General features: G+C 44.7%; 2 protein-coding genes across 12 annotated transcripts in view; one reads left to right on the forward strand and one right to left on the reverse strand.

The window, feature by feature from the left end:
• TEX11 (testis expressed 11) overlaps positions 1-19,577 on the forward strand; it is a 28,114-nt gene extending 8,537 nt beyond the window's left edge. The window contains exons 9-29 of the mRNA XM_042876356.1: positions 129-186; positions 857-952; positions 2,030-2,111; positions 2,527-2,605; positions 3,301-3,452; positions 4,155-4,240; positions 4,755-4,892; positions 5,548-5,650; positions 6,737-6,861; positions 7,501-7,586; positions 8,207-8,254; positions 8,932-8,972; positions 9,959-10,045; positions 10,874-10,944; positions 11,404-11,520; positions 12,137-12,209; positions 13,662-13,811; positions 14,716-14,824; positions 15,755-15,875; positions 16,206-16,370; positions 17,401-19,577. Of these exons, the coding sequence (XP_042732290.1) occupies positions 129-186; positions 857-952; positions 2,030-2,111; positions 2,527-2,605; positions 3,301-3,452; positions 4,155-4,240; positions 4,755-4,892; positions 5,548-5,650; positions 6,737-6,861; positions 7,501-7,586; positions 8,207-8,254; positions 8,932-8,972; positions 9,959-10,045; positions 10,874-10,944; positions 11,404-11,520; positions 12,137-12,209; positions 13,662-13,811; positions 14,716-14,824; positions 15,755-15,875; positions 16,206-16,370; positions 17,401-17,472 (2,059 nt within the window). The 3' untranslated portion in view covers positions 17,473-19,577. The remainder of the gene's footprint in view (positions 1-128; positions 187-856; positions 953-2,029; positions 2,112-2,526; positions 2,606-3,300; positions 3,453-4,154; positions 4,241-4,754; positions 4,893-5,547; positions 5,651-6,736; positions 6,862-7,500; positions 7,587-8,206; positions 8,255-8,931; positions 8,973-9,958; positions 10,046-10,873; positions 10,945-11,403; positions 11,521-12,136; positions 12,210-13,661; positions 13,812-14,715; positions 14,825-15,754; positions 15,876-16,205; positions 16,371-17,400) is intronic.
• A 2,944-nt stretch (positions 19,578-22,521) lies between these two features.
• The window catches only part of DLG3 (discs large MAGUK scaffold protein 3), a 55,773-nt gene continuing 50,841 nt past the window's right edge, over positions 22,522-27,453 (reverse strand). For all 11 annotated transcript variants that reach the window (XM_042876347.1, XM_042876346.1, XM_042876344.1 and 8 more), the window contains 5 exons: positions 26,917-27,018; positions 26,664-26,836; positions 26,065-26,174; positions 25,231-25,322; positions 22,522-23,620 (listed from right to left, as the gene is read on the reverse strand). In XM_042876347.1, coding sequence (XP_042732281.1) covers positions 23,514-23,620; positions 25,231-25,322; positions 26,065-26,174; positions 26,664-26,836; positions 26,917-27,018 — 584 coding nt within the window. In that variant the 3' untranslated portion in view covers positions 22,522-23,513. The remainder of the gene's footprint in view (positions 23,621-25,230; positions 25,323-26,064; positions 26,175-26,663; positions 26,837-26,916; positions 27,019-27,453) is intronic.

Genomic DNA, 27,453 nt, shown 5'->3' on the forward strand with positions numbered 1-27,453 from the left:
TGTGTGATTTATGAGGTTTCTGAGTGCTTCAGAGATGGGGAAGGATGGGAATGTGGTATATATCAGAGGACTGGCTGAGTTTATCCCTGTCATCACATGTAATGTTAACTTTCCCTTGTTGTTGGTAGCCAGAGTTACGACATTGGGAAGATGGACGTGAAGAATTCTGTTGGGAAAGAGATGCAGGTAAGAAATAGAGAAATTGCTGTTTGCAAATAGGAGGGTTTGGTTAGCATAACTCCAGTACAGCTATTTCTACTGTGCCAAATCTGACCAGTCATTCTGTGGCCTCTTCTATAGTCCTGTCCGCCGTGAAGATTGGCAAAGCTGCAGACCCCCTTGCTGTGAGCATTGGTCTGAGAGCTGAGTCACTATTAAGTGCCCTTAATCACGTTTGAATCTACTGTTTCACAGAGATTTAGCTGTAGGAAAATAAGACTCAGGCTCTTAGAGGCCATCATTCCTTCCTTCCTCCCCATTCTTTCAAATCATCATTACATACATCTTGTCATTTCTGAGTTGTGTTTGAAGGCCATTCTCTTATATGTCTTTTTTTCTGAAGTTTGTAACTCTTGTTCATTTAATTTCTTCTTTCATTCTTTTTTTTAACACATCTCTGAATTTCCTCATTACTCTTCTGCTCCCTGAGCTCTCTGGTTGATTCCTGTCCTGTCAGGACTCCGCACACAGCACTGCTGCTCGAGCTTTGAGCTGAGCAGTCACACGTCTGCTGTCAGACGAGCATTCTTTCGACTGAGAGAGCTTTATTTCTCGTGGCCTTAAAATTTAAGCCTTTTGTGTCTGTGTGAGTTCCTGTGTTCTTCCTGCTGTTGGATTTGAACTTTGCTTTTTCCAGGCAAAAGCGCTGCGCTTGTTAGCAACTGCCTATTTCGAGTGGGATTGCAGCCTGCATCTTGACAAGGCACTGAAGGCTATCGACTTGGCAAACAAGGTAGTGGTGTGCTCTGATATCTGTGGTGTGCAGTAACTGAAACTCTAGCATTATTAACATCTGCTAACGTGACACAGACCACTGGTGTTTTCCTTGAAATCAGCTGACTTAGGGGCTGAGCTGGTTTTGCTTTGCTTTTTGTGCTCCTAAATACATTTTGATATTTGTACCTTTCTAGAGAAGCCCAGCTCAGTATGTAGATGCAGAGCAGTGTTGCTGCCTGTGGTTCTATTAGCAGTGAGACCCACTGACAGTGGTGTGACTAAATGGCATGAAAACTGCCTGACCTTGGTTTCCAGTGGGTATCTCCATACTACGTTTTGAGTCCCCATTTCATTACCCTTACAAATGTTTGAGCAAGGAGCAAAGAGAGTTCCATGCCAACAGCAGCCTTATTTTAAGCAGTTAATTTAACTGTTTTGCCTTGCTAGCTTGACTGTTTTTCTTCAGGAAGCTGAAAAAAGAACTGTAGCTGAAGAGAGTTCGTATATCTCTAAGCAGCTGCTGCTCTGAGATCTTGTGCTCTCATAGAAATTCCATTTGCCATGTAGGGAGTGGGATTAATTTTATTCTTCTGTGTCTTCAGTTTACTGAAAAAACTTGAATTCAAAACCTTTCAGTTCGTTGTTTGTTGACCATTCTTAAACTTCTGTTATTTGAGTCACACAAAATAAATCGTAAGTATAAAATCCTGTTGGAGGTGAAAGCTCAAATCCAGTTTTCAACATAGCAGGAAAGCTTTGAGAGGGAGGTGCTGAGGATGCTGGTGAGGTCAGGGTAAGTGGCAGTGCATTCAAACCACTCCTGTAATACATTACTGCTACGTCTGAGCAGTTTGTGTTCTGTATCTACCTTCAGAAAAGTGTCTGAAATGGAAGAGTGTTCTGATAGTATATTTTTTGGTAATATATGGAAAGCTAGAAGAAAAATGTTATTCTGAAGTTTGATATATACAGTATTTTAATGAAAGCTGCAGTAGAAAGCCTTTATTATTTCTGTTTGTTCCCATTGTTGTTCTGCCCTAAATTTCTACAAAGAGTAGAATATCCAAGTGATGGATTGTTTTTCCCTATGCAGGAGAATTTGCATCCAGCAGGGTTTTTTCTGAAAGTTAAAATTCTTCTTAAAAGTGGAGCATCAGATGAAGACATCAGCTCAGGTAGCACAGTTCTGTGCAGGTGCCATGGGAAGGTGATGCTTTTCCATGTCCGACTGGACAGCCTGAGTGAACAGATTGAGAAGGGAAAAACCAGCATCTCCTTGTTGTGTGTTCTAGAGGAATTCTCACATGCTAAATGTCACAGTTCTGATTTGGCATTTGGGCCATAACAGCCAGTGTTAGCAGAGGGACTGCAGGGCTGGAATACCAGGGCTGTCACGTTCTGTAGTGTTACTTTAATTGTGAGACAGAGAGGAAAGTCAGAACACAGCTGACGTGTCTTATTCTTCCTTGGTTTTAGAACTACTTGGTTCTTTTTTTTTTTTCCCCCTCAAAGAATTTGTAAGACCATACATTGAGCTGTCATGTGTCTGAAGCTGATTGAATAATCTTAACAGCATTGTGCTCTTTTTAGCTGTTGCAGAATTCCAGCACCATGAGATGTCTTTAGACTTTTGTTTGAATACTGCCAAGCTGCTGCTGGAGCATGGAAGGTATGAAAGCACCATTAAGTGCAGTGAACACACAATATTTGGCTTTGTAGCTGCTCCTCTATAAGCAAAGATCTTCTATTACATAGTGACGCTTTACCTAGGAGCTGGCAGAGGCAGGGAAGCCCTTTTTATAGGCAGCCTATCTGTGCAGTGGGAAGGTGGTACATATTAGCACAGCAGGGTGAGAAACAAAGTCTAGTGGTGATTTGCAATATTGTAGCCTTACTTTGGAATAATCAGGATCATCTCCATGTAGTTCTAGTATTTGCCACAGGTCTGGAATTGTATTTCTCTTCCCTGTTAACTAACCAACGCTGAAAATTAAAGGTTTAGGAGTCCCAGTGAAAAACAGTATGAGGTTGAACAGATTGCAAGACAAAGGCATGACATTTCACAGTGTGGACTGCTGCACTGTGATCACCTGCATGTGCACTTCTGTCTTGCAGTAACTTCTAACTCTGTCACTGTGAGATGAAAGTTATCTTGTGAATACTGTAGAACAAGCATGTGCTAATAGGAAGTGACTACAGAATAGATGAACTGTGGTGCATTCATACCTTGATTGACTCTGTCAGTGTGGTTGTGTGCCAGTAATGCCAACGAGAAACACACTGAATGTGTGAACGTTACTCTTTAGAATGGAAAATTAACAGCTTTTTATGTGCAGCCTCTTAAAATTCTGTCAATGTGAACAGGGAATCAGTTGGCTTTGATTTCCTGAAATCTGTTGCTGAACGATTTGAAGCTTCACCTGACTTTGGAAAAGTCACCCTGCTCTACATCGAGTTCTTGTTGCAGAATAAGAGGGAGCTGCTTGCTAAGCAAAAGGTTGAAGAAATTATTATAGGTCTGTATCCCTGTTTTGCTGCCACTTACTGAAAGCTGCATTTAGTTGGCCAGCCTTGAATTCTGATTTTATTTTTTTAATATACTCTCATCTTTCTTTTTGTTTGTGTCTACCTTCCCTTCTGTTTCTTTGGCATGGCAACTCTCAACTTCCATAATGAATGACAGCTATGATAAAGCTTCAGGCTAAATTCTCTTGCTAAAACAGTTCCTTCTTCTTAGTGTGGGCTGTGTGAGTTTGATGCATGTGGGAACATAAACATTTGCTAGAAATTCTGTGTGATGTTAATGCTTTGCCCATCCAGCTCAATGTATTTTTGTATATCAGCATTAAAACAGATTGCATGTCCTTGTTTGAGCAGCTGAATTACAGGTTCCTTTTCAGGTCCTTTGCACCTGTAGCACAGTCGTGCTTCTTGGCTGTGGTATCTGCTGCAAATCAGACTGTGCTTTATGTAGCATTTAGCTAGGTGCAAAAGCCATGCTGTCATCATTAGAGCATGACAGTAGTTATTCTCTTGGTTGCTACTTTTTCTTTCCAGAAGCAGGATCTGGAGCACTGGATCCTGGATGAAGCTATTGCTGTGTTTTTGTTTCTTGTTTTAGGCAACAGGACAGTTGCTTTAAACATAGATAGCTCACAGGTAGTTCTCTCAGTGTGGTTAAAGTTCTTGTAAAGTGATGACTTGCAGTATCTTTTCAGGTCACTACACTGGGAAACAGCTGCTGCCTGAAACCTTGAACCGACTGCACATCATCCTGTGGGACACAGCTGCCAAACATTATGAGGTTTGGAACTCTGTAGCGTTGATGTTTGTATGAGTGAAAGTGAAGATCTTCTTTTTCTGACTTCTTTGATATGTCTGGCTTTGTATAGAGGGGAAGTTGTTAGTAAAATCCCTGTTCCATTTGGAACTGGTTTGACTTTCATCCTGATAGGTGCTCTTTTCCATTCAAACATCAGGCTTCAGGTAGGTTCCTCTCCAGGTTTGTAAATGGGAACAGTTAGACCAGAATGGATCAGCCACAGAAGCCATGCAGCCCACCGTTCTGGTTGTGCCCTGGGAAGAGTTCAAAAAACCTTAAAATATTCCTTACACTGAGACATCTGTAGTGGAATAGCAGGAATAGGTAAAATATTTGTTCTCCTAACTAATGTGCCTGTGCTGGGGGTTCAGTGACTGCTCATCTGGGAAAAAGCCTACTTTACTATCTGAATCTTTCATTTCCTATGATGGTTTTGTTTGATTTAGGAAAACAAGCCAATTAATCATGCCTCTTCCTTTTATTTTTAATTTCCTAGGCAAAAAGCTATTCTGAAGCTCTTAACTGGTACAACTATTCTGTCAGCTTCTATACACCTGGGCAGATAGATCAGAATCTGGCTAAGTTGCAGAGAAATATGGCTTCTTGCTATCTTCATCTGAAACAAATTGACAAGGTATGTTTGTTTAATAACATTGCTTTTGTGTTTGTAGCTGTATCATTTGGACTTAGTTTACATTTTTGTTCCTGTACCTCTTTTGCATTGAGAGGATCTGAGAGATACACTGGTTATCTTCACTGCTTTGGGGGCCTCTTCTATCACCCATCCTTGTAACAGGGGAAACGATGCACAGGTTGTCTTAGCATGCCTCACAGCATCAGGTTTCTTCTCAGATTAGGGGCCATCCTCCCTTCAAGACAGATGAGCCTCAGCAGAAAAAGTATTTGACTTGTCACACTGTGACACTTCCACGCACTGTTAGCACTCAGCCCTGCAGAGCTGTGCATGTGCATCACCTGTCTGAGTTCTGATTTGGGGATGTTGAACTTCACAGTTCAAAGTGGCAGAATGGAGTTTTAATCTCTCAGCATTCTCAGGGCTTCTTCTGCTTTCTAATTCTGTGGCTCCAATGGAGGAATTGCTTTCTTCCTCATTACAGTCATTGTCTGTCCTTGGTGTTATCTTCTCTCTGATCACTTTTCTTTTGGGGGGGTTGTTGCCAAACCAAACTTGTACAGTAGTTGTGTGAACATCTGTAATGAAACCATTACAATTTTTAGCTCTCTCCTGTCGTATCATTGCACTGAATTCCTTTCTTTTCTGTGTATAGGCTAAAGAGGCAGTTAAAGAAGCAGAAAGGTGTGATCCAAACAGCATCTTTACTCAGTTCAGCATCTATAAGATTGCAGTGATGGAGAATGACACTGATAAAGGTAGAACTTGAAAGGCAAAAAGGTTCTCTACAACGATCAGAAGCGTTTAGTGTCGTAGCTAATGCTCAGCAGACATGGACTGTTAATTCTGGGAAAGACATAATAGAGAGAAGATAGGAGAAGTGTCTGTGAAATCACTGAAACTGTCAGCCTGTAGATTTTGGGCTGTCAGAGGGGGATGTTGTTTTACACATAGCGTGTAATCTGTGTGGAGTCTTTGGCTTGGAATTCTCTAATCTTGTGGGCAAAAGCTAAGGCAGCATCCCAGGGTGAGAATCATTGTAGACTTGCTATTTCTAAAGTTCTTTTATGAGTGTGTACAGCTGGAAAAACACTACAGAGCTAGATGAACCTTTATCACTGCTCTTGATTTCTCTGGTCAAGCAGAGCCTGAAGTTACCAGAAAATACATGAGCTGACTGAGATGACTTACAGAATGACATATGTCTGTAGACTTTTTCTTCTGCTGCTTCATATTTTAGTGAGATTCTTAGCTCAAATAATTAAAATTGAGAAATACCATCTACAGACTTAACTAGGGTACAGAGTAACATGCAGATCTTATTCTTCAATGAGATCTGTGCTGATGAATTATTCTCTATATGTCTTTTAAATGGCAGCCTAATTTGCTCATATAATACAGGGTGGGAACCACAGCACAGCAGGAGCATAAAAGCAGCAGCAGCCTTAACATGAACCAAGATGTGGGAGCTTGGAAGCTTGCCCAGGCAATGGATTAAAGAAAGGCTTCTGCGACAGAAAGATATTTAGCAGAGCAAAATTGAGAATATGTGAGATGCAGTTTCATTTGTGTGGCATCCTTGTTTCCTTAGACTAGGAGCTTAGAATGCCTTTTTGGCCCCTCTAGGAAGAAATGCACAGCTGTGGAGAGCTGCTGGTACGGTCAGGTTTTCTTGTCTTGATTTTCTTCTTATGAAAGGCTGTGATTTTATTTTTTTACAAGTTGTATTTAAAGCCTTATTAAAACAGTGGAACTTTACACCTTCCCATTGCTTCCACTAAAAAAAAACAAACAACCAAACAAAAAAGACCCCAACAACTGATTTTTCTCTATGTATATTTCAGCTGTGGAAGCAATTATTGAAATGGGGAAGCTAGCTGAAAAGCCATCTCAACATGAAGACAAGCTGGTAGTGGATGAAAGTATGAGCAGTAACCTCCTGAGTTTGGCTGCCCAAATTGCTTTAGAGGTAGAACAGAAAACACTGTCTTTATTTTGCCTTATTCTATAAGTAGGACAGCTGTAACCTCTGTAACCTGGCCTACTTTTAGTATTTCTGCTTCATGCATTTTGAAGTATTTAATGCTTGTGTGACCAAAGTCTCACTGTATGTTCTGAGATGCGTTGTGTAAAGCAAAGTGCAAACTGACTCCATATAAGAATAAACTGTTATTTGAACATATACTTATTTTTCTGGAGAACAAGTGATTCTGAATTGTAAATGTTAGTATCTAGAAATGTCATGGCGTGTTTCTGTAAAATTCTCTTCAGCAAAATGTTACATTTCTCCCTACCCCTGGGATTTTGTCCAAAATTACATAAGGCAATGATGAAGGACTGGAAACTCGTTTATCTTTTGGATGCTTTGTAGGGCTGTATAGCATTCTAAGGCATGAAGAGCTTGCCGAGTTGTACTGAGCCTGTTACTGCTTTAGGCTCTTTGCACGTGGAATTGTGTCCCTCCCTATGGTTTTCTTTCAGCTCTGAGGGAAACTCTGTGCAGATCTTTTGCTCTTCTTTTTCTTCATTGTTTTGTTTTGTGGAAACTGAGCAAGAACGCTTTATACAAATTGTGCTTTCATGGCTGGTTTTGTTGTTTTCTTTTCAGCATGATCAACAAGTTGTGGCTATCAGAGCTCTGGAGCACCTGTCTGAACGTTCCCAAGACTGCCGACAAGTATTTGCAGCTTTAAAGTGAGGGTGTGAGATATTTACATGGGAAGGGAACTCTGGTTTCTTTCCAACAGAAGTGATTTTGTTGAGGAAGGTGGAAAGCAGAGCAGATGAAGGATTAGTTAGCAGTGCTTTTCACAATGGGGATGTTCCTCAGGCCCAGATTCCTACAGTCTGTATACATTTCAGGCTTTTTCCAGGCAAGCTCTGAGTTTATGACTTCATTGTGATTTGAACAAATGACCAACAGCAACTCGACTGAGATTGCAGCAACTCCTGTGGTGAAAATACCAGCTCAGCTGTGTCCTGTGATGAAGTGATGTCCTGTTGAAATGTTCTATTGCTTATAAAAACAAACACTGCAAGAAAAACCTCTTCTTTCCGTTTTTTGTTTGAAACTTTTTTGAAAGTACATTTATTTACTTTCTATTACCTGATTTAACAAAATGGTATATGAAATAAGGCAGTGGGGTGGGAAATATTACAATATTCTTCTCAGCTTGACACCAGATTCTTTTGTGAGCTACGTGGACTGATGGCATAAGGAAGAAAGTGGGATCCTGTCTGAAACCTGAGGGCAAAGTACACTGTTGGAAAAAAAAAGATCTTGTTTCTTCACTGTTATTTTTTCTCACATTCAGATGTTTGGTTCGTCTTACGTTGTCAAAAGTAGAAAAAGAAGAGAAAAGGTGAGTACATCTGTAAAATGTGTTCTTATGGCAGACAGATTATACAAACTGCAACAGAGACTTTTTTTCCTTAGGAGTAATCAAGAGGTTAGTTTTTTACTAGTTAAAAGTGCACCCAGATGACTTCCCACTGTGGACTAATGGTGTCACGCAGAGGCATCTGCTTGTATCACCTTTCCTTTAAATACTTGCTTTTTGCATTCCAGTTTTATTGTTTAATGGGAGCATGAGCTAAGCATTCTTTTTAACATCGACACAAGGTTGAGATATCTTACACAAGTTCTGAGTGAGAACTTGAGAGTGAGACCTCCCTTGCTGAAGGCTGGCCGTGTTGCAGGCAGTGTGATAGCATGGAAGGAGAGCTGTACTGCTGGATTGTGGCTGGCAAGAAGACAGGGGATGTCAGTGAGATCAGATTCTCCTGTAGCCCCTACCTGCATCCTACTGACTGAGAAAATCTCCTACACTTCTACCTTCACTGCTGTCACTAAAATCTTTTGCAGGCCCTCTGCACCTTCAAATGCCGGAGGTTTCTAATGCCTGATGTATCTGTCAGAAGAGTGATCGTATCTGTTATTAAGGAGCTGTTGTCTTCCTGCATCAATAATGTGTTCTATTGCAAGACAATTAATCAAATATTATCTAAAACCTGATTTTTTTTTTCCCCTCCATTTTAGAGATGAAGACCTCAAGTCGATGCTGACTTATCTGACCTTGGGTACGTTTTTGTTGTGTTTACATTTTCTGTAGTCCCTCCATTTGTGAATGTTTTGTGACACGATCAGGTCCGTGCTGACTCCTTATTTCAGCCCACGTTCTCAGCTCCCCAAGTTAAACAGGGGATTCAGCAGTGCTGGGGAGGTTGGGTCTCAATCCTAAAGGCAGAAACAAAGTTGGTGTCTTCAGAAAGGAAGAAGTTTGGTTTTGTTCCATCAATTAGCAGCACAGCTTCCTGTTGGTGTCAGTTAAATGCCAGTGATGGTGTTTGCTGTTTTAGCTGTTTTGGGAGGTATTTAAGGTTTGGTTTTTCTTTTGCCTTGTAAGGCTTAGAAAACTTTAAGCAGCTTTAGCAAATTGCTGAAAGATGAGGAGAGCCTTGTCAAAATCAGGTGCTACTTTTAAGCTGTGCCATTCACTGAAAAAGAATTGTCTTGTTTGCTTTGGAATACACACAGGAGTTTTACAGAAGATTTTCCCATCCACATAAATTCTTATTTCATTAATCTTTTCTACTGCTTTCCCCTGTCTTGGAAAAGAAAGTTAATGAAGTACTGAACTATTCCTGTTCTCGCCGTTCTTGACTGGGGCTTACAGAAGAGAATGAACAGAGCAGTAAAAGAAATAAATGTTCCTTGAAGAAAATCCTTAAACAACACTTATTAAATCGAATCCCCACCCAACTTTTTGAGCAAATTCAGTTAAACTCCTCTGCATTAGGCTTCAGTGCCAACAACCTTTGAAGAGGCAGTAGCTCCTGGGAGCCTCACATCTTATCCTAAATGCTGTTTGAGACACCTTCTGAAGTTTGTTTTCTAAGCTTTTGTGGTCAGTCATATTAGATATAAGCTGTGAGAATAACCCTTCATCAGGGATTGCATGGGAGCTTTGAAAAAATGGTATTTGTAATGTAGTTATTAGACTTGGAATTGTTTGTGTCCTGCTTAGAAAATGCAACCTGTCTCCTAAAGAACACATTTTCTGCAGCTCACCAGAAACTTGCTGAGCCTTTCACAGAGGAGAATTTGACAAGAGATGTAAGGACTTCAGAAGCCCACTGGTTTAGAAAAGTTGGTAAGCTGCACTCTTAAGACTTAAAGTGAATCACCTCCACTTAGGCTGATGTTAAGGAAGGAGGAAGTGTTTGAAGGTGCAGTGCTATGGAAAGCGCCACCTTTGGCAGTCTCTGCTTTAAGTGGTCTGTTCATTTTCTGTCTTCTGAAGCTGCCTGCTGTAACTCATATTTCAACTCAGACAAATACTTGCATGAGGTCTGTGTGACTGATGGGGTGTTTGGCCCTGCTCGGTACCTCAGCAGCTCTTTGTGCCATGATGCAGCTATGCAGGGCTCCTATTTTTTCTCCTTTTGACTTTTACTGAAGTCAAATGCGAGGTCACACAAATAGGGAATACCAGCAGCAATTTTTTTTCAGAAAATCACTAAGGGCAATTAAAAAAATAGCAACAAATACTGAGTATGCATGTTCTTATGCAGATTAGATCAGCATTAGAAAGCTCAGATGAATGTGCTGCCATCAGTGGTGAATGGTGTGATTGTGGTTCTGTTTAATACTTGGGAATACTGGTCAGTATTTTTATTCAGATTCTGATCTTGTTTACTGACAAGAAAATGCTTCATGCAATTCGTGCTCTTGTGAGAGAATACATGTTAGAATGGACACTGGATTGGGATGAAATTATCAAAGCAAGATTTGAAAGCAGGAATAAGATGTTAACAAATCACTGGCATAGGTATCCCTTGCTGTTAAGCGACCTGTTGATGATGTTTGGATGAAGAAATGGAATTGCACGATATGTTCTGCCCATTGGAGATTAGATGGGCATAACCAGTAACATGTCTAAGATTGTTATTCTAGCCTTTGGTTTTTATGTCTTTGTTAGCCTGGAACTTAGCTGTGCAGCTCAAGGACTGCCCTGCAAAGATGAGGGATTTTTTTGTCCTGTCTTTCAAGGTATGTACTGACACTGTCACAGTCTGCTGCTGTCAGAAGTTACGTCCATGTATCTCCTTGGAGAAGCCCTCGTGTGCTCTGAGAATGGAGCACTGTCAGAAAAAAATGGCCTTGCAATATAAGGTTTAACCACTGTTATACTTTACAACCTGAGCACTGAGAGTATGGCAAGACATGTAGACTTCAGTGAGATCTTCCTGAAGTACCTTTGTTCTCATGTATGGGAGCTGGATCATGAATAGAAGCATTTTACACTGACAAGTACTGGAGTCCAAATATCCATGCAGAACTTCTACCAACATTGTGCTTTTTTGTGTGTATATATATATAATTTTTTTAACTCCAACTGCTGCACCCTTTGTACTGAAAAAGTCATAGAAGGCACTTGACAATCCTCTGTTCAGCATGCAAATTGCTTTATATAGGCACAGTTCCCATTACCTCCTATTTTTGTTTCAGTTATCCCAGTTCTGTCCCTCTGACAAGGCTGTTCTAATTGCTCAGAAGACATGCTTGTTAATGGCAGCTGCAATTGATCTGGAGCTGGGGAGACAAGAAGTAACACTTTCTGAGCAGGTAGGGTGTTGTTCTGTTGCCTCATTTGATCTGTATCCACGAAATGAACATTCACTACTTTGTTTTTTTACTTTTGATTTTGAAGCCTTAGTTGTTTTACTCAGAAGGAGATATGGAAAGTATAAGCATGGGAACCTTCCATAATTCAGTAGAATCAGTACACCCAGCGAATTGAAAATGCTGGATTTCTGTAGAGTAATTCAATTGACTTAAATAGATTTGAGCAGGTTTGTATCAGCAAAGGGTCAACAGTGCCTATTCTTAAAGGAACTTCAGTCTACCTTGTTTATTATGTGAGCAGTGGTTTATCAGTCTCAGTAAGATTACTGCATGTTCAAGAGGAAACAGATGATGTCTTTCAGGGACACACGTGGTCCTTTTTGAAGTAACAGAACCTTCAGTGTGAAGAGGCTTTGCCTGAGTAGTGAAGGTCATTACAGAAGAGAGAGAAAACAGAACACAACCCCCCAGGAGCTGGTGGGGATGATGTTAGGCAGGTTCTGCATTTATTAAATGCTTAGACATGGGGAAGTCTCTCCTCTTGTCAGTTGTGAACTGTATGTTCCTTTTTCCTGTAAGACCGTAACAGAAATCTTTTGAACTCCTTGTAAATCAGGTGGAGTTTTGGAATCAGGCTCTCCAACATCTCCAGGCGTGCAGAGAGATATGGAAAGTTCTGAAATTAACGGGTAAGCTGGGAAATGTGTGTGTCAGTACAATTAGTCACTGTGTTCACTGAAAATACAGGGCATGTGGAGCTACTGTCATTGCTGAGGAGTGCTGAGACATATGGGACAATATAGCATGAGAATTTACAGTGCCAGCTGTGGCTTTTTTGTGTGTCATTGCTGGCTTTTTGCTGTACAGGTGCTGTGAAGGGGGAATGATCTTTTAGAGTGAACTGGATTGACTTTTCTGTCTTCACTGTTAGGAAACTTGAAGCTCTTTGCTCTAATCAGACTGGTAGCAGATCTGCGCAATTTTCCTGGCTCCGCTCTTGCACTGGAGTCTGGAGTAAGGTGTGCTTTAATACTTTTACTGATTCTTCCCTTGAAAGGCATTGGAGAATACAGAAGGACCTACTGCCACGTTCTCAAGTGTCAGAACCCATCTTTGTTCCTTGGCAATTCCGTGTCAGCACAGCTCAGGCTGATCACAGGAGAATGGAGGGCTTTCAGCTGCTGACAGCTGGCATGCTGTGTGACTGTTAGCTTAGAGGCTACGTGCTTCCTCTTTTTGGTCATACATCACTAGAAAAACTCTATCAGGCATTCCTTGTCTGACCTGTGGTCTGGTTTCTTTTCAGTGATAGGCTTCAGAAGTTGCTGAGTTTCCATTGTAAGATGCATTAGTGTTTAAGTTCTGTCAAAAAATTTACTTGCTGCTCCTCCTTCCCCCCAGATGTTATTGTTTCTGAACTAAAGGTTCATTATATAGACTGGATTTGGAGTTCTCTTTATCTCCATCCCTAAAATCCCACTGGGTTGATTATCTCTGGATGTGGACATTTCACTAGATGGGAGTTTTTATTGTAGAGATTTGTGGAATGGAGCCTGGCTTTTCCTTCTCTATTCTCTAGACTTTAGCCAGTGTGTGGACAAGCCTGTTGCTCTGGATGAAGCTGAGAATGTCTTTTAGATGTAAGAGTCAAGGTCTTGGTGATAGCACAGGCTGGTCTGGCATGTATGTTGGTTTGTGCCTTAGTGGTTCTGCTGTTCTCCCACTCTCTTTCCTGAGGGTTTCCTACCAGAGAGGGGACGAGTCCTCTAGAAGAATTGAAAGCTGATGGTAACATCATTCAAAAGCTTTTCAGGCAGTGATGTTCTGTTATCTGCTTTACCTGGCTGTGCCATTGGCTTTCCTGGTAGCTATTACTTTTGTCCAGGCTGCAATCATTCAGCCAATTACAGACAACCTGGATTTTGGGGGTGGCTTTGAAGCATGGGGATGGTGGGGTTGTGCATTTGGCATCTGGGGATTCCATCCACAACTACTTCTCAGCTTCTACTTCCTGTGCTGTTCAATCTGAGGATGTTTGTTAATGGTTTTCCTGCCTGTTGGAAGTGAAATATTGACCTTGTACACAATTTAGCTTTAAGAAAATGAATCATTACATACAGGCAAGTCTATCTTTCCTACAGGAGATTTTTCTAAAGACCCAACAGACACTTTGTTGCTGCTCTATGAATTTGAAGCAAGATCCAAGCTTAATGATCCAGCACTCAATAACTTCATGGAGTCACTGTGGGAGCAACCACACATAGAGATCAAGACACTAGAAATCATTGCATGTAAGGACTGCATTTGTTCTTCTATAGTTCTTCAAGTCATGAGAATCAGCTCAAGCCACTCTTTCCTCTACATTTGAGGTGACCAGGATTATTGTGTATGGTACATCGTGCAGGAAATGAGCTTAATATTGTGTCCTGAAACAAAGATGCTTAGGATCTCAGCAGTATTAGGAGATCTGTGCTTTGAAATGTCGTTGTGTTATGTGGATGATGAACCAGTAATTTGTGATGTCCTCTAATTTCTAGAACCTGAGACATTTGTGTAAGTCTCGAGTCTGGAACAAGCTGTTCAGATAAACTTTTACAGGCTCCAAAACTGGCAAAGGCCAGAGAGCAGCCCTAGGTGCTCCATGTTCCAACACAGACATTTTAGGGTGCTTTTGCTTCTTCAGCTTAGTGTAGTTAACTTGTAAATAATCCTTCTATAGCTACACCTCATCTTCATCACAAAGTTCCAGTGAGAATACAGCATAAGAACAAAAAAAGATGTGTAAAATGTAGATCCACCATGGCAAAACTGGAAGGGATTCTGCACAGTTGTGTAAGCACCTGTTTATCTGTGTTCTCTTAAGGAGATGCACGTGGGGGAAAAGCTGTACTCAAATCCCTCTGCTGCCTGATTTTTCAATGTAGATTTTCATGCCCTAGGACACAATCAAGATGATCCTTGTTTCTGTAGAGCCCATTGCTACTTTGGGGTTACTGCACTGACTGTAAGCAGCAGCAGTGGACAATCTGCTGTGCTTCTGCTCGTAGTCCTCACTGATGAGTCTACAGCTAAGAAGATGGCAGAGAAGCACTAGCTTGTGACCTGCCCAGGCAATGAGCAAATGCTGACCATGAAGTCTAGCTCCAATCATTTCCTTCTTCTCCATTTCTTTAATTTTTAACATTTATTTTATAGCATTAGCCATGGAACCTCCAGCTCGGTATCCTGTGCTGTGTAAGAAAGCTCTGAAGAGTGCCCTGAGCCTTTACAGAAAGCAAACTACCACTGATGCTGTGAAATTTAGGTGAGTGTTACCACATTCGTTTGTCTTGAACCCATGGTTTGAAATGTGGTAGGGAACAAAGTCTTCAGCTGGAAAAGGTGGGTTTTAGCTCATGTTTAAACTTGCTGTGAATTGCTGGCCAACCAATCTGCCACTGCAGTGTGTCTGTCTAACAGGTGTGATGACTGCAACCTGTTTGCTGGGCATGTTTTCTGAAGGTCATGTTTGCAATAAGTGAATCTATTGAGGAAGGAAAATGATCTAGAAAGCGTTCCTGGCTGCTTCTTGTTATACAAGTGTTTGTTCCAAATGCTCCTCTGCAGCAGTGAAGTAATGAACTAGAAAATTAAGACATATTAAAGGCTGAGAAGAAAGCCATGAGGTGTAAGCTAGCAATAAGATGCTGTAGCACATGCACAATTTATTCTGCTGGGTAACCAGCTCTGTGACAGCTGTAGCTTGTGGGATCTGACAAACAACCAGGCGTGTCTTCTCTCAGATCTATCTCATAAAGGATTTTTTTTCCTTCTTCCTGAGTTCTGTGCTGCAACCAGTGGGCAGAGGCAGCCATTGCTACTCTTTTTCCCTTTTCACACTGTTTTCAGCAGCTGTGTATTTCTTACTGATTTTGTGAGGATGCTGAGCACTTTTCTCGTTTCACAAACAGGAGCTGAGGGTCTTCTCTTTTTTCCTTGCTGTCATGCATAGCATCCCATGAAAATGCTACAAGCCCAGCAGTTACAATACAGAACAGCTGCTCTTGGGTCTCTTTTTGCACAGCTTGTATGAGTGAGAAGGTGTCTGTACAGATACAGGTGCACTAAGCACAGAGGTGGATGCATCAGGATGGCAGTCAGAGGCACGAGTCGTTGTGCTGCAGGTGCTAAAATGCTGTTTGCTCTGTGCTTGAGGTATTTCATATTTCCTCTTTCACTCTGTTTTGATTCCCAGCAACTGCTTGCATAGTTTGATTAATCTTTCTTTGCCAACTGGAGTGACAGACTTGGATGCCTGTGTGCTGCAGGAGGTGTGGGGCTACTTTGAAGATGCTCTGAATGTAGTCAGCAGCTCAGTAAGTTGAACAAGAAAACAGGAGATTGGGAAATGATTCTGAGCACATTTAAAACATTTATTTTTTCATCAAGTTGAGAATAATTAGTAGGTAAAACATTATACAGTGTTATCTATGAAGCAGCTTAGACTTCTTCAGTAAAAGATGCACTGAAGTTACCTCAGTAGAAATGGCTTTTTTAGAAATGGCTTTCTTGATTTTTTTGTAAGGCTTCTTTAGAGATATTTCAGGCCAAGTTTCAGTGAAGCATGTGATAACTCTGAAAGAATTGTCCTTTGTGTAGGGGAAAAATAAAGCACCACCATTCTCCCGTTCTGTTTGCTACTCCAGGATAGTTATCCGGAGATGGAGATCCTTTGGTTGATGACAAGAGCCTGGAACACAGGGATATTTCAGTATACTGTTGGTAAATATCAGGAAGCAGAGCAGTGGTGTGGATTAGGAATGCGTTTCCTCAATCATTTAGGATCACTGAAGAAAAGCTACGAGGGACATGTAAGTGTGAGCAGATGGAAATGGGAGTGGATGCCTGGGTATGTGGTGGTAGAAGTCAGCTGTGGAGGGGAAGAAGTGGAATTGTGTTGTGAAGGTGTGGATCTGAGTGAAGAAACCACTGCCTGTGGTTTAAAGGCTGTCAGGAGCAGCGTGGCACCTGCATAGGATCATAGAATGGCTTTGGTTGGAAGGGACCTCGAGGATCATGAAGCTCCAACCCCCCCTCCTGCATGCAGGGCCACCAACCTCCATATCTAACACTGAACCATGCTGCCCAGGGCTCCATCCAACCTGGCCTTGCCTATTTTGGGGGAACCAAAATCGATTTTTCTCCAAGTGAGACCGGAATAGATTTGATGCACAGTGGAAGGAGTGATGCAGAGTCTTTACTGACAGGACTGCACAGATAGATGTGAGGTGATTTGTGACCATGGCCTCATTTCACTAAGGGAAGGATGCTGTACCACTGTACTTAAATCACCTGTTGCATGAATTTTTGCAAGCTTGTTCTTTAGTCTGTGAGGGTGAAATTCCACAGCCAGTGCCTCTGCAGAAAGCAGCAATGCTGCTTTTTCATTAGTCACAAGTAAGCTGCTGTCTGCAGTGTTCTGGCTGGTGCTCCTGTCTTGACTGCAGCTCAGTACAGCCTGGCTGCATGCACTCATGGTTTATTCTCTTGTCTATGAGACAATCAGGAGCTGGTTGCAACCTTTGTGTTGTTTTAAGCACATCAGTTAATACAATAAGAACAGGTTCATTAATTGATAGAAGACTCAGCTATAAGCTGTGCTTTATGTCAGTATAAGTAAATCCACCTTTGTGAGGTGCCACTGATTTAAGCTAAAGCCCCGTGTTTCAATCTGTGCCAAAATCTTTGCATCAATCCAAGATTCTAGATTCAGAAGCTGGCTTTAGTCTCCCACCTACTTCCCTACTCCTGTTCCCTGCCATTGCTTTGTATTACCTACTGAATGATTCTCCTTTATACATCCTTGTTGACTGAATCAACCATCGTGCTTGCATTCTCCAGATGGTCGGCCTTTATAGTGAGGTTCTGGATAAATTGGACAGAGTAAAAGAGTGTCTTCCAAATGAAGAATAATGATAAGCACAACTGCAGGAAAGGAGGACAGCAGTTGGAAGCATCCTGCTGGAGGAAGGAGGCTGTTAGCTCTACGAGGGCACAGGAGCAGTGGGAAGAAAACCAGAATCTCCCTCTTGTTGGCTATTAAGTTATGTGTTGATTGAATTTGTGTTATTGTTTCCCTCTAGGAGAATTTCATTCTGTGGAGCTGTGTAGCAGAAATAAATACGTAAGTTTCTCTTGAGATGGTTCTGCTGTTGTGTCACGGGTTAATTGAAGTACCTGATTTTAGTAGTAAGTGGCACTGTGAGCCATGGAAGTATTCCAGTACCAGGCATCTCCTTGGGATGCCACAGCTGCCGTGCTGCATAAATATTTATCAGATGGTTTCGTTTTCAGTCCATCTCAGTGGGGACAAGAATTCAGAGCTGTTTGCCATGATGGCAGTTCAGAACAGAAAAGAGCAGGTGCTACCCAGCTCGCAGAAGAAAGCCACAGCTTTTGCTATGTACTGCTTTTTTTTATGGACTGCTGGCTGCAACAGTCAGAGCTCAGCATGAAGTGCCCCCAGATCCACATAAAAACACAGGCTGGTAAATGGATGCATCCAGCTACAGCTGGATCACCTGAAGTGATACATCCCATCTGAACCTCAGCCTGGATAAGGGATGATGGAGTGAGGTTAAGAGATCTTAGATCGTAGTTCTGTGCAACCTCTGCTGTTTAATCAGCAGCTTCAGAAGTCAGAAAATAAATGGTCTGAGTGTTATTTTCAGTACTGCACTCCATGACATATCTTGGTGTCCCCCTCCAGGGCATAAATCTTGGCTGCACTGAGTGCATATGAGCACAAGGTCAGAGTGTGTGTAGCTTCTGATGTGCTCAGTCCTTTGGAAGAAAGTAACACTGCCTGGGATGGGAGAAAGGGGCAGTGCACTGCAATGAAGGCTTTGGAGTGCTGAGTTCTGTGGGGTGTAGCAGCTAAAGGTGTTTATTATAGGAGCTTAAACAAAAAAAAAACCAACACAAAGCCACCCAAAAAGCTGATGGGGTGCTTGAACAAAAACCACAGGTTCAGGGTATCAGTGCCTCTTGAGAAGGTGAGGTGGGTAGCTGTCATAGCTAGCACGTGCACACTGATTGCTTTTCAGTTTGGGGAGTAAGAAGCCATAATGCACAACCAAGTACATATGGAAGATTCTGTCTTTTGTGTGATGAGCCATGCATACATTTGTGTGATCTGTAACTGGGCGTGTGTGCTATGGGGATTCTTCTGCTGTTTCTGTAAGGGGAAATTGAAGATGTGAGGGGCACTGCACCTACTGGCATTTAGGGTCCTCATGTTTGCTTACCAGCGAGCTAGAAGTGTTTTGCTGCTTGAGATTGAGATCTCTGCAAGCAGCTGTTTTCAGCTCTTTAATGCACAACGTGCTGTCTGTCAGAGAAAGACCTCTGAACCCCTCAAAAGCCAGGCCTCAGCAGTGGCACTGAATTCTGCTGCAGTCCCAGTGTTGGAGGCATACACTGCATTCCCTGTACCTGGCCACCATGGATGCCATACAGTTCAGGTAATCCTTGCTGCTGGTGCATCTCTGCACTGCCTCTAATGATGCCCTCAGCTCTGACTTGCACAGACAGGTGAGGAGGTCGTTGTGTGCCCAGTGAGTGTGGTAGGTAATTGCATACAGCCACTGGAAGATAGCAAGCATTTCATGTGTTTTTGCCCACAGCCAGAACTGTGTGATCGTTTTTATTAACAGCTCAGTTTGCTTTCTCTCATGCTACAGATTTCAGCAGAATGGACTTGCTGGTAACAGTACTTCTTAACTCTTTGCTGCTCATCTTTTGCATTGTGCATTTTATTGCAGGCTTCATATTTACCATAGCTTTTAAATAGAGCAAGAGTTCCTCTCCAGGTTGAATCAGACCTTAATGAGCTGGATTCCCAGTTTATTTTACCTATTCCCAACAGGTAGTTTGTGTGCAAACACCCTTCTTTGCAGGCTGTTTGCTGGTGTAGATGCAGGCTGGTCTGTGCAGTGGGTGTCTTACTAGGCTGAGTGTTGCATTGTAGTCCCATTAGGGATAGAGGGAAAAATAAACTCAGTGCTGTTTGCTCCTCACGTCTTTTTTTATTGATCAGCTTTGTGCTGCAGCTTGGTTTCTGCTTGGAGGATCCTGGTGCTTGTCCTGAGGTGTGAGCAGATGGCTCCAGAAGGTGGCATTGCAGCGGTGGCTTCTGCTTTGCACGTCACTGTAGGAACCTACAGGGTGTGCTGTGTAAGTGCAGCCTCTGAGAACACACAGATGCATCCTCCAGGGCAGCACTTCACAAATCCCTCTGCCTCAAGCCAGTACTTATGCCCTTTTTTTTCTTACATCTTAACTGTTTGGGGAGCAGCAGCAGCCTGGACTAGCATGGGAAGTGCAGTCTTGAAATGTCCCACAGGGGCTGTGCTGGGATTCCTCCCACCATCAGGGCTGAGTGTTTGTCAGTGCAAAGGCTGCAGTGTTCTGGAGAGGCAGAGAGGCTGGGTTGGCCACCAGTGCTCAGGTCAAGCCCAGGAGAGTTGAAGTGATTACAGTAAACAGAAATCAAGTTAATTGGAAGAGGACTGAAGCTCATTAGAGGATTGGGCAGAAGCTTTTGTCGAGTAGTAGCCCTGGAACTAAGAATAGGGAGGAAATACCACGGTCAGCCCAGTGTGGTCCCAACCCCATGCTGCGACTCACTCCATCATCATCACCCCCTGCATGCCTCCACCATTAGCAGCTGCTGCACTGAGCGACCCAAACAGCTCCACCGTTCTAATGAGTGTTAAACAATCCAAGACAAACACCGTGCCTTCATGTGGGAGGGAGGGGATACAACAGGAGTACCTCAGGGTGCTTCATGCAGTGAGACTGCTGCAACGTGACAACTTCACCTCCTTTGCAGCAGGTGCCCCAGTGCTGCTGGGAAGGCAGAGAGGAGCAATCCTTGATGCTGCCAAGCACTGGGAGGTGAAGACGTGGCTGTAAGGCATGCAGCCATTCAGCTGCCTGCACATCAGGCATCAATGGGGAAGGAAAAAAAACCCTTTGGAGAAAGCTATTATTAAATTATCTCCCATCGCATCGCGCTTATGCAGTCCTGTGCTTAGGGAGGAGCGCAGGGTTAATGAACCACAGCTGCAGAGATAGAGCAGAAACAAGAGCCTTCAAGATTCTGGAAAACAAAAGCCCTCTCACCTTTGAGCCAGCTGAGCTCGGTGACACAGCAGATTCAGCCAGGAATGCTAACAGCACACCCATTAATCACACTTGTCTGCCAGCAACCACTCCTGCTCCCCGTATTTAAAAATACCAGCAGCAGAAACTGGTCGTCTTCACAACTTTTTGTCATCTGCTGTATAAATAACACGTTAGGCTGAAAAAGGATGCTCGGTGTTAGTGGGACTGTGTGTATATATACACACACAGACACTATGTGTATATATAGCACACTGCTGCCTTCACATCCACCACAGAAGCCATTACACAGCAGCACATAAACCCTATTTGTAGAACCAGCCCCATACAACTCAACCTGTGGCCCTGAAGCCACTGGTGGTGTCATCCAACCCACATCAAGCAGCAACAGCAGAGCTTTCCTGTGATCTCATCAGGGCTGCACCTGAGCAAGGCTGCTTCCTTTCTTCTTTTCTCTTCCAGGCTGCTCTCAGTGACCGCATTTCAGCACTTCTGCTTGCTGTCACTGATTGTTCAGATGAGCACAGACAGCAGAACTGGCACACAAGGAAGGACTCCCCAAGAAGGGCTCAAAGGCAGAGCTCTGTGCAACTCTCTGTTTATTAAAAATATACGTCTCCTTGGAAGAAACACCAGTAACCAACGAGCGGCGTGATCGATTTGTTTCTGTCAGCTGTGCCATGGAGTACATCAGCTTTTTCTCCATGGGGCTTGAGGACAGGCTATTAGAAAAACAGCTGAGACAAGAACTGTGTGCTGAGCATTGCAAGGACCTGTGTGTCACTCCCTGTGCTGCTTCAGGGACCCACAGCAGTTCACTCTTTTAGAGCAGGCCCTGGTGGCTGCAGAATCCTTCCTCCCCTCCGCTGCATTCACAGCAGTGTCTGCTTGCAGCACTGCTTTCTGGCCCAGCAGGCTGCTCGGTCCCTGCAGGCTCTGCATGGTGCAGGATGAGTGCTGTGTCTCAGCAGAGCACCTGTGCAGCAGCATGCTGTGCACCCACAGCCATGACCTCCAGGGAAGGGCACTGGCACTGCTGCACTCTTAGCCCCACACAGAAAGGGGAGGGAAGATGGCCCAGACTTACCTGCTGCTGCCTGCCTGTCTGAGAGCACTGTTTGTTTGCAGTCTGTAAGGAGGAGGCTTTCCCACCTTGGCTGTCAGCACCTGAAAATGCAGCCCGAAGTCTGAGCTGCCCCACAGCTTCACGCAGCCCCGTTCCCATAATGGAGCCCCGCTCCGGTGCCAAAGCTTCCTCCAGAAGGGACGTTCCTCTGCACAGGGCCAGCTCCCAGCACTAACAGCTGCCTCAATTGGGAAACCACAGGATGCTGCAGTGAACGACTCCATCCCCCCAAAACCACAAGCAGGAGGCACCCGAAGCAGTTCCCAAAGGTAAATCTGAGAGATGGCACAGAGCCCAACATCAGAGAGCGGCCAGAACCAGGAGGTGAGCGCTCACTTCCCCACTGCTCCCAGTGTTGGAGGATGGAGCTCCCACCCAAGGCCACCACCACGCACGCAGGGAGCGGAGCAGCACGTGTGACACCAGGGAAGGAAGGAGGAAAGAGGAAGGCTTTCAGCTGCTGCCCCATTCCTGCTAATCTGAAAGCCTGGGAGCAACCACCCGGAGCACAGCTGGGGTTCTTCGTGGCAGCAGCCAACAGCAGAAGGAATCATTCACCTTTCAGCACAGGTCCAGGGCCAGCCTGCCATCCCAGGTTTTCCATAGCAACACAGGACAGCGAATACATCGTTTCATGAGGCTGGTAGAGTATTTCCTAACTAAACACCTCGGATCTGGATTCTATTTACAGTACAAGCCAGCTTAAAAAATAAGTTAAAAAACTGGATTTTATACCCGTTCAGTTCATTATTAACAAGAGAAAAAAAAAAAATAAATGGAATAATGAAAAAAAAAAAAAAACCAAAAAGCCAACACAGCAACACAATATGGTTTTGGTTTAACATCAGCTTAAAAAAATAGAACTAAAAGGAAACCTTTCATGCAAACACATACGGTGGCGTGTAAAACAATGTGCAATTTAATATGTAGCATCATCCATTCTCTCCCTCCGCAGCCTCCTGTTCAGTCTGTGGCTCCTGGGTCAGCCCAGAGCTCCGGGCCCTTCTGGGGGGCTCTGTGCTGCTCCCCAACCTGGGGCTGCTGGCAGGGCAGCAGGAGATGCTCGTGGTGCCGCCAGGATCGTTTCTGCTCAGTGGGTGGGACAAAGAAACTGAAAGATCCTTGCACTCACACAGTACCTTTGAAGAGGTCCCTCAGGTTTCCTAGTCCACACGGATATATATATATAATATATATATAATATCTTTCTCTATATTATATATAAATTACATATACAGATAAATAAAATGCCTTCTTGCTGCCGTTCTGTCGCACTGCTCAGAGCTGCTAGGCAGTCACACCTGGAAGAAATGCCCTGGAGCTCTGACACTGCTGTGTTCTCAGAGTCCATTGTTCCACTTGTTTCTTATGTCAGTCCTCAGCCGCCTCCTCCCTTCTGGATTCTTGGTTTAGTTAATAATAATAATAATAATAATAATAATAATAATAAAAAACGACTCTTGAATGGGTTCTCATCTGTCTCTAATGGAGCAGTGGGAAGGTCCATGCAGGGATGGTGGGAACAGTCACGTGATGAATGAGATCAGTTCATCCCAACAAAAGAAACAGGACTAGAAAACTCAATTTTGCGACGATCTAAAAAAAGGGGGCAGGAATCATTTGCACATCCCCCCCCCCCTTAGGGCAGAGGGCACAGGTGGGGTGGGACGTCAGAGATGGTCCCAGCAGGTAGGGGACAGCTTCAGAGCTTCTCTGGGGACGGGACCCAGATGTAGTGCCCGGATTGGTCCTCGATGATCTGTTTGATTTTGCTGTAAATCTCTTCCAGAGAGTCTCCTTGTACGATGGCTGAAAGAGGAGAGGAAAAAAAACCACCTTGAGCAAAGCCACCCACAATGGAAAGACCTTCGCTGCAGCAAAGGGGCCGATAACACACAGCCAACAGTGAATGCAGAGCCTGCGTTGGAGGAGCTGAACGGGCACGCAGTGACACAGAGGGTTAATGCAGGGCGGCCGAGGGGATTAGCGGAGCTGCTGGCACGTGTGAAGTGCCAGCCAGGCTCTGCACAACGCTGCTAATCAGCTTTGTGAGCCTTGTCCCAGCGCTGCTGAGCTCCGGGCAGTGGGCCCAGGGCAGGGTGTGAACTTCCAGCTCTGCTCCGTGGTCACTGCCTCCCCCCTCCCCACCACTTGGAGCCAAGCGCTGTACCCTCGCGTGCTGGATTCGCCCACCCAGATCTGTTCCCCTGCTGAGCTCCTGATTGTTACTTCTGTGCTTCATGACAGCGCTGCCATGCTGGAAAAAGCCAACTCCTGGCTGCTGCTCCTGCAGCAGTGCTTTCCCAGCACCTTGCTGCTGAGCGTGGACGCGACACAAAAGGCTTCTGCGTGTCTCCTACATCAAGAAATGGACCACAGCTCTCTGGTCCCTCAGCCTGTAGCCAAGCCAGCACCATGCTCCAGTGCCTCACTGTAAGGTCCTGGCACAGCATTTCCTACAGCATTCACCTCACTGCCCATTACAGACTCCTTTCAACCGGGCTGGGTTTCAGCCAAGAGCATTCCTTCCCCAGGTCAGCCTCAAGCCTCAGTGGCCACGTGAGGCTGACGATGGCGTGCTGAGGGTTTGGCAGGACTGCAGTGCACATTTCCTTTGTGTTTGCTCTTCCTGGAGGAGCAGCCTGCAGCTCTGGAAGCGCTGCCCAAGGCAGAGTTCTGAGGAAGGCTCTCACACTGTTTGTACTGCTGCATTTTCTCAGCTGCGATCTGTATTTGGAAAATGTTCTGCCTGGGATTTTTTACAGTAGCTGTTAGGTGAGTAATGCAGCATTTAGCAGGATTACCATTCCTCGGCTTTGGAGGACGCAGTTACCACAAAGGGGGCAAAGATGGGAGATGAGTTGCTCTGCCTCTTTGCCTGCCCATGATTTTCCAGCATTAATCACACTGCAAACGTTAGTTCCTTAACGCACAAGGATGCCTCTGTCATGAGTCCATCCCTCGACTGCTCTTCAACACAGATTCAGGAAGCCAGCCAAACTTCCAGTCCTTTATGGAAGATGTTTCATAATAACTCGGGGCAGCCTCCATCATTTGGGTCCCTCGTTCTTACCTTTCCTCTTTAAACACGACCCTCCTCTCATTCTCAGTTATCCACTGATCTACGTTGCCCTTCCCCTACCTCTTGTGTTTTTCATTTTTATTACTATTACTGAAGCCAGCGTTGGGCTTTCACAACCTTGGAAAATCCTGCCTGACAACTTCTGCCCTCCTCTAGACCTGGCTTACTCTTATCCAGTGATCTCTGAACGGGCCCTTTGTGCAGCCATGCTGGCAGAGCGCCGCTTCATTTTGATGGAGCTGGACATTTTCTCATGACCCTGCAGTGCTGGTGGAGCTCACAGCTGCCAACTGGAAAAAGGCAATCCATCACACACAAATGCACTCGGGACGCTCACCTGTAAAATACTCTCCGAATTCTTGCTCGAGTTTCATGGCTTTGTCAAAGACCTTGTTGGCCTGTTCGTATGTCTGCCTCCGGTTCATCTCCCTGCAATGCACAAGAAATAGAAATTCAGCAATGAACAAAAGCCAAAAACAGTCCATGCCACCATCCCTCTGTTGCCAGAACATGGAAAAGTCCATGCAGCCCTCTGAGTTTGCAGGACCACTGGGGAAATCCCCTGCCTTTCCACATCCTGTCACCACTCTCCTTGCCTGGGCTCCTTCATTTTCATACAACGTCAAAATGAGCAGTTCTAAGGCTGCTGGCCTGAAAAAGGGTTTTTCCAGTCCCCTTGGTGCCAGCAGTGTCCCTTCTGACCTTAAAGTCCAGCTCTAAGTACAGAACTTCCCCACAGATAATACTGTTGATGCTTGGAAGATGTGCACACTCAGGTTCTCCCCAGGGCAATGAGCAGCGGGTTGGGCTGCAGGAAACATCTCCAGCCATTCCAGCACTGCGGGCTCTCAGCAGCTCTCCTGGCTGCCTTGGGGCCAGCAGAGCAGGGTCCATCAGACACGTTTGGGAGCATTACTCTGCTGCCACAGAAAATCCTCTTTGGTGCAAATAAAAAGGGTTTTTAAATCAGAACAATCCACGGAGATGCGATGTACCCACAGCATTAGTCCAACTGTGAGACCAGAGACACAGGAATGGGCCCAGCTTTGGTGTACAGGGAACGTTCAGCATCACCAGCAACATGTGCTGCTTTCTGAAGCACAGAGGCAGCAGAAGTACAAAGGCCCAACTTTCCAGCACCACCCACCCCAAAACGCGTTGCTGCACTTACATGAGCGCTTCGATGGATTTGGGTTTGATGAAAATGGCAATGGGGTAAAGTTGTGCTTGTTGCAACCTCTTGATAGCATTGCCAGATACATCCAGGATGCAGTGTTTTCCCTGGAAAGGAGATGATTGGGATCAGACCTACCCACACAGTCTGCTCTGGGCAGAGAACAGCTTGCTCACAGGGACATGCTTACAAAAGAGAGGAGCCACTGAGGTGAAACTCTGCTCCTGAAACACGGGGCAACTCCCACAGCCCTTACATTCCTGTCTGCTTATGGCAGGACCACAGCAAGGTGAGGGGACTCAATTTTTCCCTGGACACTTACAAAGCTATTCCCAAGCCATCAGTGCACCCTTATGCAGGAAACACTACTGGTCCACCAAGAGCAGCTGGCGTCCTTTGCCCCATGAACTCCTGAACACAGAGCTGGTGCCCCAGTGCTGGTGTTTGGGTGGAGTTGGGCTGAAGGAGACAAAGCACTGAGGTGGAGCAAAGCAGCCACGTGGGCTGCATAGGGATGCGGTCGCTGCCCTTCATTAGGAGCATGGGGAGAGGAAGGACACTGCAAATGCATCCCTGGGAAGGCCAACGACACTCACCCTCTCTGCGACCGCCCGCACCGACTGAATGCTGGTCCCATAGAGATTGTCGTTGAACTGCCCGGCCTCTATGAACTTGTTGTCCTGAATATCCTTCTCCATCTGTTCTCGGGAGACGACGAAGTGGTAATCCTGTCCATCCACCTCATTGTCACGCCGAGGCCTGGTGGTGTCTGGAGGAGAGAAGGCGTCAGGAGTGGACCTGGTGCGACCCACCCGAACCCACAGGGCTCTGCCCTCTGCAGGGACTCACGTGGCACGCAGGAACCAAACTTGTGTGGAAATTCAGAGATGAGGTCGTCGTTAATTCGGTCCTTTGTGGGCCCCAGGATGATTACTGGCCTGGCGTAGTGAACTGCAAACAAAAGCCACAGCTCAGAACAGCCCACGCTCCGGGAAGCTCCATGGAAGTTCATCTCCTGGCTGTGTTCAACATCATCCACATCCAACCCAGGCGATGCGCACAGGCAGGTGGATCACAGCATCTCCATCCCCTCTGGCAGCATGCAGCTGGCCCAGGTGCAGGAGCTGCTCCAGGGAAGGTGCCACAATCTCACAAGTCAAAGATGAGCAAAGCTGCTCTGCTGCTCGAGGCACAGAGCTGACAACCAGGATATGTAGACATGCAAGGTTGTGGGCCCTATGAGACTGATACAGACGCTAGCAAGGACAGACTGCTGAGGGGGTACTGCTCAGAACAGAATCCTTGGATATCCCATGTTGGGAGGGATCCACAGAGCTCACCAGTTCAGCTCCTGCTTCAACATCTCAAACCCAAACCCTGTGTCTG

Source organism: Lagopus leucura, unplaced genomic scaffold (assembly GCF_019238085.1).
Source record: "Lagopus leucura isolate 7727_CA_CO unplaced genomic scaffold, USGS_WTPT01 Super-Scaffold_100016, whole genome shotgun sequence".
NCBI lineage: Eukaryota > Metazoa > Chordata > Aves > Galliformes > Phasianidae > Lagopus > Lagopus leucura.